Consider the following 15,406-nt stretch of genomic DNA (forward strand, 5'->3'; position numbering starts at 1 on the left):
ATGATTTTAGGAGAAGAGATAATTAGTTATTGTAAAGAATATCTTATATATGGGTATGTATGCTCTGTCTATACACGATTAAAAAGGTGAAAAAAATTGAAAAATAAAACTGATTAATAATTAATTTAATAATGATCACATAATTAGTTTAATTAAAGAAAGAAAATATATAACGCTTATGTTTCAAATGAAGAAGAAAACAACTATTTTTCTATAATTATTACATTGATTGCTACATTTATATCAATAGTAATAATATAAATAGATCACCATTAATTTAATGTAATATTTTAAATCCTAAAATAAAAGAAAAATTCTCAAAAAATCTAGAAGAAAAAAGATATTTAGAAACCTTGATCAAAGAAATATGCCACATCAGCTTTTCCATTTCCTCCTTTATATATATACTAGTAAAGAAAGTCTGGGCGCTGCCCGGGTCCAACATTAATAAAGTTATATTGTTACTCTCTCCATCCCATATTAGATGAGAATCTTACTAAAAATATTCTTTTCATATTATTTGAGCACTTATTAAATTAGGATAGAATTAATTAATTCTTTTCCATTTTACCCCTACAATTAATATGACCATTCCTATATTGTATGTGTATTTTTTGTAACTCATTTCAATGTGCATTGATATAAACAAAGGGCAAAATGGTGAAGTCTTCCAATGTATTAATGATTTCTTAATCACCGTGTAAAGTTGGAAGTGCCCATCTAATATGGGACGGAGGGAGTATAGTTTATGTATTGTTATAAAATTAGTAAAGATTGTTATAATATATTTTGCTCATAAGTGAGCTAATATAGAAACTTATTTGTCATTTGTCTTTTTAATTTCAATTTTAAATAGCAAATAAATGTAGCGATAAGATTGAGGGTAGAAATGAAGCATATCTTTCTAAATTTAAGTAAAAATAAACAGAGTAGAAGAAACATTAGGGTTATCGATAGGACGATTCATTCGGTTATTTTTAAAAAAATTATATCATTCAATTTTTCGGCTATTTTATAATGTATAACCAAAATTAAAATTTTAAAATCATCCCAATCCTAATATATGTGACACAAGCAGTACAAAAATTAGTCTTTTTTTTGTTGTCTTGTAGATATTTTAAGTTATTATTTATTGTAAATTATAGTACTTTTTATTAAAGTTTTTAATAACATATGTTACTTTTTATGTTTGAGAGTTAAACCAACTTTTTTTTATATGTGTTTTAATTTTATATGTGTTTTGTCCTTTTCCATTTTCAAAAACTAATACTCTCTCCGTCTACTCCCCCCGTACCTAACTAGTTGTCCACTTTTTCTTTTATAGTTGTTCTTAATTACTTGTCCATTTTGACAAAATCAAGAAAGAACAATTTTTTTTTACCTATTATATCCTCAATTAAATAACTAATTACTTTAAAAAATGTAGAACTTTTCATCCACTTCATAATTAATAGGGGTAAAATGGTAAACTCACTATATCATTAATTATTTTTTTAATAGGTGTGTCAATTCAAAAGTAGACAAGTAATTAGGAAAGTATGAATATTTGTTTCTGAAATTTGATTTTTAGTGGAGTATTAATTGCATGAACCAAACGATTGGTAACCAAACACCTCCTCCTAGCTTCACGAATCACGAAGATACCTATTGTTCACTTTACACTTGCACCCTTAACCATACACACGTTGCTCTGACTCCCTCTTCTTCTTCTCCGATCACATTCCGGCAGTCTCAGTTCCATCGGAAAGCTGCTACAACTGTTAGATACACACTTCGCACTGTTTCTGTACGGCAGGATTGTCAAGGAAAATTCTCAAAAATTGCCAATGCGCATTTGATTTCCCGTCATGATGATGGAGAGAGATCCCTCCAACGAAGAAGAGGATCAAGAGAACCTGATCGCGCAGAGAGAACGCGGAAACAACCTTTCCGAATCTCCTGTGCGTACGGCATTTCAAATTGACGACGAAATTGCGGATACTCGCCCCTTCAATTCCAGCTGCAGTAAGTGCTGCTATTTCTTAACAATTATTGTTGTTACAGTCTTCATATTCATCCGTTTCTACACCACCGACGTTGATAACGTCTCTAAAACCGGCGTTATGAATAATGACTCCGTCAATCTTATGCGAGAGTCCGAATTGCGGGCTCTGTATCTGCTTAGACAGCAACAATTAGGGCTCTTCAAGCTGTGGAACAACACACTGATTGATAATTCCTTGAATGCTACTGCCGCTAACAATAGTAATTTTGTTTCAACGTCCTTATTTTCTTCTGCGCTTTCTGAAGAATTGAAATTGGAGTTGATCAGTCAGATTTCACTGAATAAGCAAATTCAGCAAGCACTCTTGTCGTCTCATCAATTAGGTAACTTGTTAAATGCATCCGATAATGCTACCGATCCTAGTCTGGACGATTATGGTGGCTTGGATAGGTGTAGGAAGATGGATTATAAATTATCTGACAGGAGAACTATTGAGTGGGAACCGAGGTCGGATAAGTATCTGTTTGCAATATGCGCATCAGGACAGATGTCAAACCATTTAATTTGTTTGGAAAAGCATATGTTTTTTGCTGCTCTGCTTAACCGCATTTTGATCATTCCTAGCTCACGAGTAGATTATGAATTTCGTCGAGTGTTAGATATTGATCATATCAACAAATGCTTGGGGAGGAAAGTGGTTGTAACTTTTGAGGAATTTGCAAAAAGTCAAAAGGGTCATATGCACATAGATAAGTTCATTTGCTATTTCTCTCAGCCACAGCCTTGTTTTCTGGATGACGAGCATGTTAAGAAGTTGAAGTCATTAGGGGTTTCCATGAATAAGCTCGAAGCTGCTTGGGATGAGGATATTAAGAACCCGAAGCCAAGGACTGTTCAAGACATTATGACAAAGTTTTCTTTGGATGATGATGTTATTGCAATTGGTGATGTATTTTTTGCCAATGTGGAAAAGAAATGGGTAATGCAACCTGGTGGCCCCATTTCGCACAAATGCAAGACACTCGTTGAACCAAGTCGTCTTATATTGCTCACTGCCCAGCGTTTCATCCAAACGTTCTTGGGAAAGAACTTTATTGCTCTTCATTTCCGCAGACATGGTTTCTTAAAGTTCTGGTATGTTTGTTTCTCATCTGTGTGATTTATTGTGACATAGGTCCTTGCCTGACTTTACTTATCTATTTGACAGCAATGCCAAAAAACCTAGTTGCTTCTACCCTGTTCCTCAAGCTGCAGATTGTATTAATCGTGTGGTTGAAAGGGCCACTGCCCCAGTAATTTATCTTTCCACAGATGCTGCAGAAAGTGAAACTGGTATACTTCAATCACTTGTTGCTGTCAATGGCAAAACTGTGCCACTTGTTAGAAGGCCTGCTCAGAATTCAGCTGAGAAATGGGATGCTTTATTGTACAGACATGGCCTCGAAGGAGATCGTCAGGTGAGTTAGAGTCTAGCCCCTGGAAATGCATCTGGTTGATATTCATGCAAAATACTGATACCAGTTTATATATCAATTGCTGGAGAAAACCAGTTGATCACTTTAATACTGGAACTTCTTTGCACTATTAATCTGACCCAGCCTTTTCTCTTAATCTTTATTTATCAAGTAGCAAATTGACTCATTGGAATCGACCTTGGTCTTGATTGAAGTTAAATAGACATCCTATTAAACGTAGGGAAGGCTACAGTGAGTTTGATCTAATTTTCTTGAGTTGTTTCAGCCTAAAATTGGAAAATGATTGATCAACTCCACATTGTTATTTTTTTTGGGTGAAGTAATTAAATTAGCATTAGAAAGGCATCAAGAAGATGCAATGGTTACAACTAAAAACAAAGTTGCTTCAACATGAAATCAACTCCACATTGTTTATTTTTTTTGGGTGAAGTAATTAAATTAGCATTAGAAAGGCATCAAGAAGATGCAATGGTTACAACTAAAACAAAGTTGCTTCAACATGAAATCAACTCCACATTGTTATTTTTTTGGGTGAAGTAATTAAATTAGCATTAGAAAGGCATCAAGAAGATGCAATGGTTACAACTAAAAACAAAGTTGCTTCAACATGAAATCAACTCCACATTGTTATTTTTTTTGGGTGAAGTAATTAAATTGCATTAGAAAGGCATCAAGAAGATGCAATGGTTACAACTAAAAACAAAGTTGCTTCAAACATGAAATCAACTCCACATTGTTATTGCATTGGCTTCAACTTTAGACAGATCAAGTTAGTTTCAGCGGTAGTTTGGGTTTAGCTAAAACCTAGAAGGTGAAAGTAAGTTTCAAGTAAGCCATACACTAATCAATCCAAAAATGAGAGTAGACCCAATCTGATTCTTTTGATTTCATTTATTTGCTAGCCATCATACCCTTCTCATTGTAATGGTTGCTTCCGTAGTTCACTGTCCATTCATGGTTACTTAACTCCCACTTCCCTGTTCTATGAAATGGAAGTAGTATTGTCACTTTGTGCCACCTTTAAAAGAAAGGAATTTCATTTTTGGAAAAAGATAGAACTGTGTGATGGACGAGAAAGGAAGCTAGGACATTTGAATTGGGACCCAAGTAGTATTATATAAATAGGTAAGTTGTTTTAACTAGGTCGTTTATGTTTGTAAAATAAAATCTTAATCGACTGAACATCCATTAAAAGGCTTAATTTTACCTCCAAATCAGAACTAAACGGACTTACGGAGATGATTCATTCAACTTTATTCCTTGAATCCTACAGCAGTTCCAAATATGTTTTACCCTTCGGACTGTTGGTGGTTGAACTTGAAAAGGGTTTTAATTGAAATGGGAGGAAAATGTTAGGGTAATATAAGAGCGAGGTCATTATTCAACTATCAAGGTGCCTTTTGGGTCAAAGTCTAAGTAGACAAAATCGTGAGGCCCAAGCCTTGAGGCGGCAAGCGATCGGGCTAAAGTTGACAATGCTTTGACAATTGAGATTAGGCAATGACAGGTTATATCAGAGCCAGCTGGCTGTTACACCTCCTTTGCTGTGAAATTTGTCGTGTTGATTGGATTTGCTGTGGAACTTGCCTTAGGCAATTCTCACATTAGAATTGGAGGGAAGAGTTAGGATAGTCATATAAGGACAAGTTTAGGATTCAGTTGTTGAGATGCCTTTTGAGTTCAAATGCAAAGGGACATACCAGTGACTCACAAAAGCCTTGAGGGGGCCAGAGAGGTCAGAACGAAAGCAGACAATACCTTGACAAATATTGTTGTAAATATTAACAGAGGGTCATAAGTCATTAGAACATTCCCTTTTTGCTTTTCTTGTTGCATTCCCTTATTTGTTTTTTTACTTCGTGAAGGTGGAAGCTATGCTGGACAAAACCATTTGTGCTATGTCTGAGGTGTTTATTGGATCAATGGGCTCTACTTTCACGGAAGACATCTTACGTCTTAGGAAGGACTGGGGAACATCATCACTTTGTGATGAGTATTTATGCCGGGGTGAAGTTCCCAGTTTCATTGCAGACGATGAATGAATCTGATTAATTGTGGAGTTTTCCTTGTTATCAGGTAACACATTCTGCTACTGAAGCTGGAAGATTTAGGAGGTCTTCTTAACAAGTTACCATGCCTGAGTTAATTACCCCAGAAGCCATATTGGCCTGATTCTTTTGATATGTGATCTTAGTGTATTTACATTAGTCTAGGGGAAATAACCATTCAAGTTGACCATGCTGTTTTATTAGTTGAGATAGATTGATTTCGTTTATTCTTGTGCATTTGTAGTTTACCAGTGTACAAAATCCATATACTTAACATTACCTCACATGTTCAATCCTTCAAATATTTAACCAAGTGGCGAATTTTTCCTTTTTGTGAAAAAATGGCTACAAAACCAGGTCTTCTTTTGGTGATTTGAAATACAATTTGATAAGATATAAATTTAAATTGAAGTATTTCCAAATTTAGAAAGTATTTTTTCAAGATAGCCTATGCATTAGGATACCTTATGGAATTATTTTTTTATTTATATTAAAATGATATGATAAAATAATTTTGGACTAACTATGGAGTACTCATTACAAATACAAGATAAAATAATCTTATGAATATTTTGAAACTACTATCTTTATCCCACTAACTAACTAGTAGTGTTAATGATTATTTTAAAAACAATTGAACCAATTGAATTGCAATGTATCAAATCGATTTTTAGGATTTTTAAACAATTCAAAGGTTTCAATTTAACTCTATAACTATATCTAATTAGACTAGATTTTTTATTTCTTCAAAAATAATTGAAATTTTTTCGATCGAAACCGTATATCAAATTATATATATAATATGTTAAACATTAAATAGCAAGTATAAGAAATTTTGGACGATGACACTTGACATTTTGTTAAAAAGGAGTATAATATGATATCCAAAATGTATTGTTGAAGCTACAACAAAAAAGTACTCAACACTAGTTTATTTTTCGTGATTATTTAAATTTTAAATTCCAATATAGCAATAAAATGCATGCTCAATCCATCGGCGATGTTTCTAGCTTATAAGCTACTATACTTTAAAGCAAGATTTTCGTAATATTTATTTTGTATATTTAATTATAGATTCTGTTATTTGTACGGTAGGATATTATAAAGGGAAAAATATTTTCATTCAATGTTATATTCCAATTTTTGAATATTTACTTCTATAGAATTTTATCAATTGCTATAACAGATAAATAACATTTCAAAACTCAAAGATTAATCAAATTGTACCAATTTTTTTAGAAAACGATACCATTGACACGATTGCCAATAAAATATTTTAATCATACATATCAATTATCATAAAGTAATCAAAAATGAATAAATTAATTCATTAAAAAGAACCTGCCGAACCTTCCGATGAACTAAAATGATCCCTTAGGTCTGGTGAATGGTCTGTGCGGCCGCTGCTTCCTTCCTTCATTTATATTTCAGCGCTTCATTCACTCTTTCGGTGTGCTTTTCATTTCTCCAAAAACCGTTACAACTTGGCAGTTTTTTCAGCTCCTTATTACTACTCTCACCGCCTTCATTTCCCTCAAATCAATCTGCACTCTTCTTCCGAATCGAACAATCTTCATCTCCATTTCGTTGAAATTTGTGCACTGAAAACGAATCATGAAGGCTAGATTGGTAGTGTTCCCAATCAGGGGAAGGAATTGGTGTTTCAGTCGATCGATTGAATCATCGCAATCTGAAGCTCAATCTTCTAATACTCCTTCTACATTGAAAGACCTCTGGAAGAAGATTTCCTCCAAATCTAGTCATGATTCACCCGCCGCGAATATCGAAGTCGTCGTTGATTTTGCCTCCGATAAGGTTTTTTTTTTTTTTTTTCTGTGCTTTGGTTGAATTTACGTTCTAATATTGAGGTAATGGAATGAGGAATTGTTGTTGTGTTTGTTATTATAATCAGATGAACAAAGCTTGGACTAGTTTGGAAAAAGCGCCTGCAGGAAGTTTAAAGAACAGAATTCACGGGTAATCTTTAGTTTTTCTTCGAATACTACAATGTAGCTAATGATACTGAAACGAATTAGCGATTTGTGATGTTAGGCTAGGGTTGACGCTTCTTTCTCGTGTTAAGCCTTCGGAGATCTTTTTGAAATCCATTTCTAAGGAGGTAACGCGTGTCGACATCACCTATCCCTCAAGGTATGGACCCCTTCTCTCTCTCTTTTTGTCTTTTAGAGGTATGTTGGTAGAGTGTATGAGAATAATACTGAATTTCCTGTATTAGTAATGCTGTGATCAGTTATGGTGGAATTATTTTGTTATTCAGTGCTTGGTTTGGTGTATTAAGGGCAGTTTTGTCTTTAACCATGCCTATCCATGTATTAATAGTTCTTATATTGTGAATACCATGATTTGCTATGTAGTATTAAGTTTATACCCTATAGTACTGAATAGAGTGTATAACTAATACACATAGGCTGAAAATCTTATCAAACAAAGGATTAGATAGTATTATGACTAATACATCCTACCAATCGACCACTCTACATCATTGAGATTGATATATGTGGTGCAGGATTGTTTCTGTGTAATGCAAGTGTTCCTTTTAGTTGTACAAATCTGAATGATTATAGATCCTATTTTATGAACTGATGAGTGTATAAAAACGTGATGTTGATACATGATTTTAAACAAATGTTTGATAGAGATCCAACTTTTTAAGAAAAAAATTATTAGACAAATAATTTGAACTCATCTAAGCTTGACAAGAGCTGGTAAATTTAACAGTCTAATTGGTCGAAGTGGATCAGCAGAAAATGAAAATGGTAGTTTTCATCAGTAATGAGAATCAAAGATTATTGGATTTAGAGTAAGTCATATAGTCAGATGAATGTGATCTTATTCGCATGTTCTCATGACATGTCATGGCTTTATAGAATCAGAGTTGCTTAGAGAAAGCAATGGCTTCACGTGCTTTTGCTGAATAAAATTGGAAACAATTAATTTCGCTTCAATATCTCTAAGTAAGTCATATAGTCAGATGAATGTGATCTTATTTCCAAGTTCTCATGACATGTCATGGCTTTATAGAATCAGAGTTGCTTAGAGAAAGCAATGGTTTCACGTGCTTTTGCTGAATAAAATTGGAAACAATTAATTTCGCTTCAATATCTCTGTTTGGACTTTGATAAGTTGATGTCAAGGTGCACTTTTTATCCAAGAAAAGCTTTTTTAAAAAGAATAAATTTCTATCCACATTCAAAAGATCCTTTACATTTTCTATCCATAGGGTCGCTTGAATTTCTTCAGTTTATGTACCATGTTTTACCTTTTTGCCTCTGAGTGTACATGTGATTAAAAGAAAAGAAAGGGGAAAGGCACATTACATGAGCACCTCTACCTTTAGATTGTATGTTATCTGGCTGTTTGCACCAATCTTGTCTTTTTTTTCTGCACAGTTTAAATGGACAGCTTGTTCGGCGGAGGCTACGTCATATCGCCTCGAGGTAGGGTATACAATGCTTATTTATTTATTGTTTTTTTTTCTTCTTTTTAAAACATCATATTTTCACTTTCTCATGAGGTCTTGTATTCCTGCAATTCGTTGCATATTTCTTCCTCTTTCATGATTTCTTAATCACTCTATAAAAGTTTCTAATTTTAGTTAGGATGTCATATATTTTAAGCCTAAGGCCTATATCTCTTGTTTCGGCTGGCATCTATCTCAATGTAACAGAAGATTTACCATTGTTTTCTACCATTTATAATTACGGGATTGAGAAGCCAATAAGCTATGAACCGTAAGATCATGATTGTCCACGTAGAAAAGAAAACAACTTTAATCCTCCTATTCCAATTGCACTATGGGCCTTCCCAAATGTTTGACACACTTAATAGTTAATACCAATAAAGCTACTCCATACCTCTCTTAATAAAATCCAAGAAGTCAAGTTTAACTTCAAAATTATGATTCACTAACTTTGTTATTAATACTTCAATATAATCTTCCTGCTTTGATTTCTATTATATTTTACCTTTTCAACTTTTTTTTTGAGAATTCTTCCTAGATGCTTTGCTCTGTGTCACCACTGCCAATAATTAACAATTTAGTTTTGATCTTCCATTTGTGATCCTTTTTCTGAATGTTTTTACCAGTAAACAATTCTTTTAGCCTATTCTGTTTACTCATATGTTTTCCTATAAGTTACCTTTCTTTCTATGTGGTGGTTTCTGCACTACTGCAACTTTTCTAGTAAATATTCACTGCAGAAAAAACCAGATGCTTGAAAGTCAGCCAAACAGTTAATATCCCGACCACACTTGGTTGGGGGATTTAAAATCTCTTTCTTCTGTGGAAGAACATATTCTAATTAAGGTTAGAGTTTTGTGCATTCATAATCTACTAGGACAAATGAAGATGGATATAAAATAACGCACGATAATTTAATTCTGGTGGCCAGGCAAAATCATTTACCCTTGTCAGATGGTTAGAAAGTGCTTTTAGGCACTTTCTTTCATCTCAGATTTGGATATGAACAATAATGTGAGCAGATTCAACCTCCTGCCAGTAAACACGTGTAGCTCTTATTTTTGTTGTGTGAATCTGGATTCTATATCTCAAAATAGATCCCGAACCTTATCTCACTATTTGAGATACTAATCCTTGACAATGCATTTTATTTTGCAGAAAAGAACTTCCTAGTCACTGGGGCATGAATATCATAAATGACTATCTGTTTTCTTAATGACTATATCATTGACTTGAATCTAATTGAAGTTATGTCAAGGGACGATCGAAAAAATCCTTTTAACATTGACCAAAGTCACCCAGTTAACTTTTCTCTTTTTGAACCCTGAATTAGTATTTTGCTATTTTAAGGATGATAGTTTCCTATGTTGTTTGGTGTTGTAATATAACATAATTCAAAAACTCTTTCCTCCTGTACATTTCATATTAATGTATGATTTTATTACCAGGGGGGCTATCATCCACAAGAAGTACTTGTATGGATCAGCTACATTGCTTCCACTGACATCATTTTTCATGGTATTGATACACTATTTATGAAATGTCAAGTCTTATATTTAGTTCTCTTTCTGATCATATTGAGATGTACCATTTTCTTACTTGCGCCTCTTTTTATGTGATCCTCTTGATTCATAGTGTTGTGATTCTCTTGCTTTTCTCAATTTATTTTCATATCATGCAGGTGCTACCCTTGCCTAATATACCTTTCTTTTGGGTCTTATTTCGGACGTACTCTCACTGGAGAGCTCTTCAGGTGACTAATGTTTTGAACTGATTAAAATGTTGAGAATTGCCGCATGCCTTTATAGTGGAAAGTTGTAAATAGTTTCTCTTTTTGGTAGCAAAACTAGACATACGTACACGTGCATGCTCTCATATACTGGGATCACAATTATAGAGTCCATGTGATTCCATTTCATTGCACAACTCTCTGTGTATTTGTCCAGTCACATTTCTTCCCCATCCTTCCACTCTTCAAATCATTTAGCCGTGAAGTTTAATGTGTTCTATATGAACAATTGTGCTCTCAGTTACAAACAAGTGGGGGTCGGCTGTATGATCCTCATAGACCATGTTACTCCCCATTTGAAATTCATCCCAGGCCGACACTATACAAAATAAAAATATAACTGAAAGGTACTAGATGTTTAATGTGTGCCCCCAAAATTCGATATGTGCTTGCTTCATCAAAAAATAAAAAGAAAATTGATATGTGCATATAGCTTACAAGACAGTCTTGTTATTGATTTTTGTATTTACTATGTTGCTTCGATATTTTATCTTCTCTTTGTAAGAGCTCCTGCTGCTTAGGTTGCTAATTACCTTTACGTTTTTTGGATCTTCAGGGAAGTGAAAATCTTCTTCGATTAGTTACAAACAGCTCCCATCAACAGAAGTCAGATAAGGGAACAACAGACAAGAGTACAAATGTAAAAGATGACCCTCAGAGAACGAACAACTGCATTAGTCCACCATGGGTAGAATATCACTTGGAACTTAGCTGAGACTATTATTAAAATTTTCTTGTCTTCCTTTGTTTCTGCTTCCTATCTGCAGGTGGATGCATGCATCATTAATCTTTCGTACATCGTGTTCGAATTTGTCGGTCTTTATGGAACCCAATTAGGACAATCACCAAAATTTTCTCGTCTTCCTTTCTTTGCTACTTCCTTTTCAGCAGTTTTTCTTTAGTCACCCTCTTGTTGGATATAATGGTAGTATAATTGGTCCTTAAGTCTGCATGTATACCTTTATTTAGATAGATGCATGTAAAAAAAGTTTGGCAGATCCATGCATCATCAAATTAGTAGTGTTTCAGTTACACACTTTTGCTCTTAAAACCTGATCTTACTTTCAGTCTAGGTATCTCTTTGTACCACTTCCTCTCTCTCTCTCTCTCTCTCGCGTTCTGCTTATTGAGTTGTTCTATTCTGTGTTTCTGTGTCACTTATCCTTCTATACTTGCTTCCTTGTTTGCAAAGCATGTATTGATGGATCATGTTGTAGCTAATGGTTGGAGTCATTGGTTTATTTATGCTGCTTTTGGCCTGTGTAATCCATATTAACTGGAGTCTTGCACTTGGTGGTATTCACAGGTATTATTGCCATCAGAAGACCTTCAAAAGCTTATTCAATCTGGAGAATCTAATGATGGTTTAAGTGAGTCGACCGTATCTGATATCTGCCAGAGATTTAACTTGAACACAATGGATGTTATCAAATACAAGCACTCACTGTAGCTGACTTTTCCTAAGTGCCGCAAGTCCTTCCATATCAGTCTTGAAAGAACTGGTCATGAGAATTTTAGCAGCTTCCCAGACCCCTATAAGACTATGGGGAACCAAGAGATTCATATTAATCTTCGCAACTACTTCAGGAGTACTCAACAAAATGTTTTTCTTCTGTATTTTCTATAGATGCTGGGAAGCTGCCCTGGTTCAATACATTTGTTCCCTTGTGAGTTGTTACATAACTTGGAATCGGCAAGACAAATTAGGAATCTGCATCCACCGTCACTAACATACATGTTAGCTGTAGGTTTCTTTGATTCAGTTACAACATTTCCTGCAATAATATCTTCCTAGAAATATAGCTTAGTGCAGTGAACTTGAAAGCTATAACTCTTCATTTTGTTTTAGTGGTTGTGAAGAAGCTTAGTTTCAAAATTGTGTCTTCATATAAACCAAATCTGTATTAGAGCGTTTAGGCTCTTGACTCTGAATGTTGGATGTAATTGATAGTTTTCAAATTCAGACTTCAGATGTGCATGCTTGAGCATCTTTTAAACTCTCATAAGATATCTTGTTTTGTTAGCCGCAGAAAGGAAGCAGAAGAAGTACATAGTTTGCATATGGTTCAAAACTAGTTCAGTGTTGTTCCCAATTTTCAAATCAAAAACTTGAAAGAGGGAGGATTAGTAAAATAATTAAAATCACAAGTAAGGGATGCACTACAAGTTGAACTTCAACTATGTACAACCAGTTCTCTTTCATAACAACTATCCTCGTAAACATCTTATTATAACAATCAAGTTTTTTCTTTGAAATCAAATTTCATGTTATGATAGATTATATGTTCTTTATAACCATATTTTTCTATAGCAGCCAACAAATATCAAGACAAGCAATATTGTTCTAAAAGTGTTTGGCTGTATAGGTAATTTTCTCCTTCTTTTTAGTAAGAATGGCACCAAATAGCCACTTGTAAATTTACCTTGTTTACATAATTGACTTTTTAGTGACTTTTAAAAAATTTAGTGTAGAAAAATTAGAAATCAAACTTCAAAACTAATCTTACTCATAGATAACAAGAATCATATAGATGAAATTGTATCGTAAATAAATTTTGATGCTCTTGAATTTCAGTGAAAGAATATATTGATTTTAGTCATAAATAGACTAATAATTCAACTAATTCAAAATCAAAACTAACCTCAAACCCTTGGGTCTAAGTTAGAAACTTCACACCTGCGATTTCAACTTCAAATCCACATGTCTGAAGTTAATTTTTAGGTGGCTAAATTTTAAATTTTTATATATTTTTTTGCAAAATAGGAACCTTAAATGAAAAAATGGCATAGCATAACAACCTATAGACTTTATTGACAATAAATAGCCCACTTTAAACTTTTTAGCAAAAAAAGATTTTTTAAATATTTATTTGACATTAAATAGCCATATTATTTTTTTAAAAGAAATTGATTTTTTCTTGATTTTCTCTCTCCATTTCCTAGCAATTAGCACGTTTGCTTTTATTGTTTCTTTTTTCTCTCTCCTTATAATTTGTCAACAGAAAAAGTTACGTATTTTTCAATTCTCTTTTTCTTCCCTTTTTTCTCCCTCTTTCAAGTTTCGGATGAAGATCAATCACAAACAATAACTCTTCACAATAAGTAACTCAAATCATATCAATTTTTTTAATATTGATTGTCTAGCTTATTTTTAAAAGTTGAGATTTTCTACATTCTTTATCTTGTAGTTGGATGCAAGATTATTATTTTTTTACAAATTTTCGTATTTGTATTATAATTTTACATCGTTTCCTTCCCCCAAAAAATTGCAACGTTTCGTGATTTCTATAATTGACGTTTTTTCAATTTTTGATAAATAATTAATTAATATATTTATGACAATTTTTTAAAATATTGAATTTTGTTGATTTGATCATGAAAATTTATTTTGTCTCCAACAAATGTATATAAATTTGCTAATGAATACAAACGAACACATAACAATGTAAAATTATCTAAATTTGTTAATGAATTTCGTTGATTGAATTCCAAAATAGTAATGCAAGCAACTATATATCTATGTAAAATTAGAAAGATACTAATGCAAACAAATGTATACCAATTTATAAATAAATATGGGCGAATGTATCCAATATAAATGTATACCTATGTAAATTTGAAAGATATTGATGCAAATAGATGTATACCAATTTATTCTAATTACGAACAAATGTATCCAATACCAATGTAAAATTAGAAAGATATAACAAATGTATACCAATTTATAAATGAATATGGATGAATGTATCCAATACAAATGTATACCTATGTAAAATTTGAAAGATATTAATGCAAATAAATATAAATGTATACCAATTTATAATGAATACGAACAAATGTATCCAATACAAATGTATGCCAATCTATTAAATGAATATGGATTAATGAATACCAATACAAACAAATGTATACAAATTTGTTAAGTGAATATGGATTGAGCTCAAAGGCAAAATAATTGGCAGGTGATGAACTCATAGGAATACCTTTAAAATAAGAATAATCATAATCAAAATATTATTTGCTAATTTTAAGAAAAGATATAATTCTAAACAGTAATAGAGATGTCATTAATTTTCTTTTATTATTTTTAAAAATACAAAATAATTTGAAAAGAGAGAGTTTTGAATAATCTTTTGCTAGTTTTAAGGAGAAATGGTTGGAAGTTAGAAGAGAGATGAAATTAATTAATTTTTTTTTAAAAATACGTAATAATTTAAAAGGAGAGAGATAATTCTAAATAATTCTTTTTACTAGTTTTAAGGAGTAATGGTTTGAAGTTAGAAGAGAGATAATATTATATATCTTTTATTATTTTAAAAAAAATAATTTAAAAATATCTACTTTTAGGGTAATATGTGCCAATTTTTTATTAATTTATTAATTGCTAATTAATATATATTGCCAATTGTATATAACACTTGTCTATCTGTGTCAATTCCTCCCTAAATATGGCTATTTGTGCAGTGTGCCTTGTTTTAAATCTTACCATATGGCCCCCAAAAAAAGGTGACCGGGCCGATTTGGATATATCCGCCCGAACAGGTTACATGTACCGGGTTTTATAAAAGCGAAAGAGATCTCATTGTTCTTATACTTTCCTTGCTGCTTCTTTCTCAAGAAATTTTTCGA

At 32.7% G+C, this 15,406-nt stretch overlaps 2 protein-coding genes across 2 annotated transcripts; both read left to right on the forward strand.

Moving 5' to 3' along the window:
- Positions 1-1,612: 1,612 nt before the first annotated feature.
- Positions 1,613-5,815, forward strand: LOC102602087 (uncharacterized). The gene is made up of 3 exons (XM_006357366.2): positions 1,613-3,118; positions 3,192-3,441; positions 5,325-5,815. The coding sequence occupies exons 1-3, from the start codon at positions 1,848-1,850 to the stop codon at positions 5,499-5,501; spliced, it is 1,698 nt and encodes a 565-aa protein (XP_006357428.1). The 5' UTR covers positions 1,613-1,847; the 3' UTR covers positions 5,502-5,815.
- Positions 5,816-6,837: 1,022 nt separating this feature from the next.
- LOC102603649 (uncharacterized protein C23H3.12c) lies at positions 6,838-12,749 on the forward strand. The gene is made up of 8 exons (XM_006357370.2): positions 6,838-7,322; positions 7,420-7,484; positions 7,560-7,658; positions 8,918-8,965; positions 10,437-10,506; positions 10,670-10,741; positions 11,334-11,465; positions 12,084-12,749. Exons 1-8 carry the CDS (start codon positions 7,122-7,124, stop codon positions 12,225-12,227), a joined length of 831 nt encoding a protein of 276 aa, XP_006357432.1. The 5' UTR covers positions 6,838-7,121; the 3' UTR covers positions 12,228-12,749.
- The last annotated feature ends 2,657 nt before the right edge of the window (positions 12,750-15,406 follow it).

The sequence above is a fragment of the Solanum tuberosum genome, unplaced genomic scaffold, assembly GCF_000226075.1.
Source record: "Solanum tuberosum cultivar DM 1-3 516 R44 unplaced genomic scaffold, SolTub_3.0 scf00246, whole genome shotgun sequence".
NCBI lineage: Eukaryota > Viridiplantae > Streptophyta > Magnoliopsida > Solanales > Solanaceae > Solanum > Solanum tuberosum.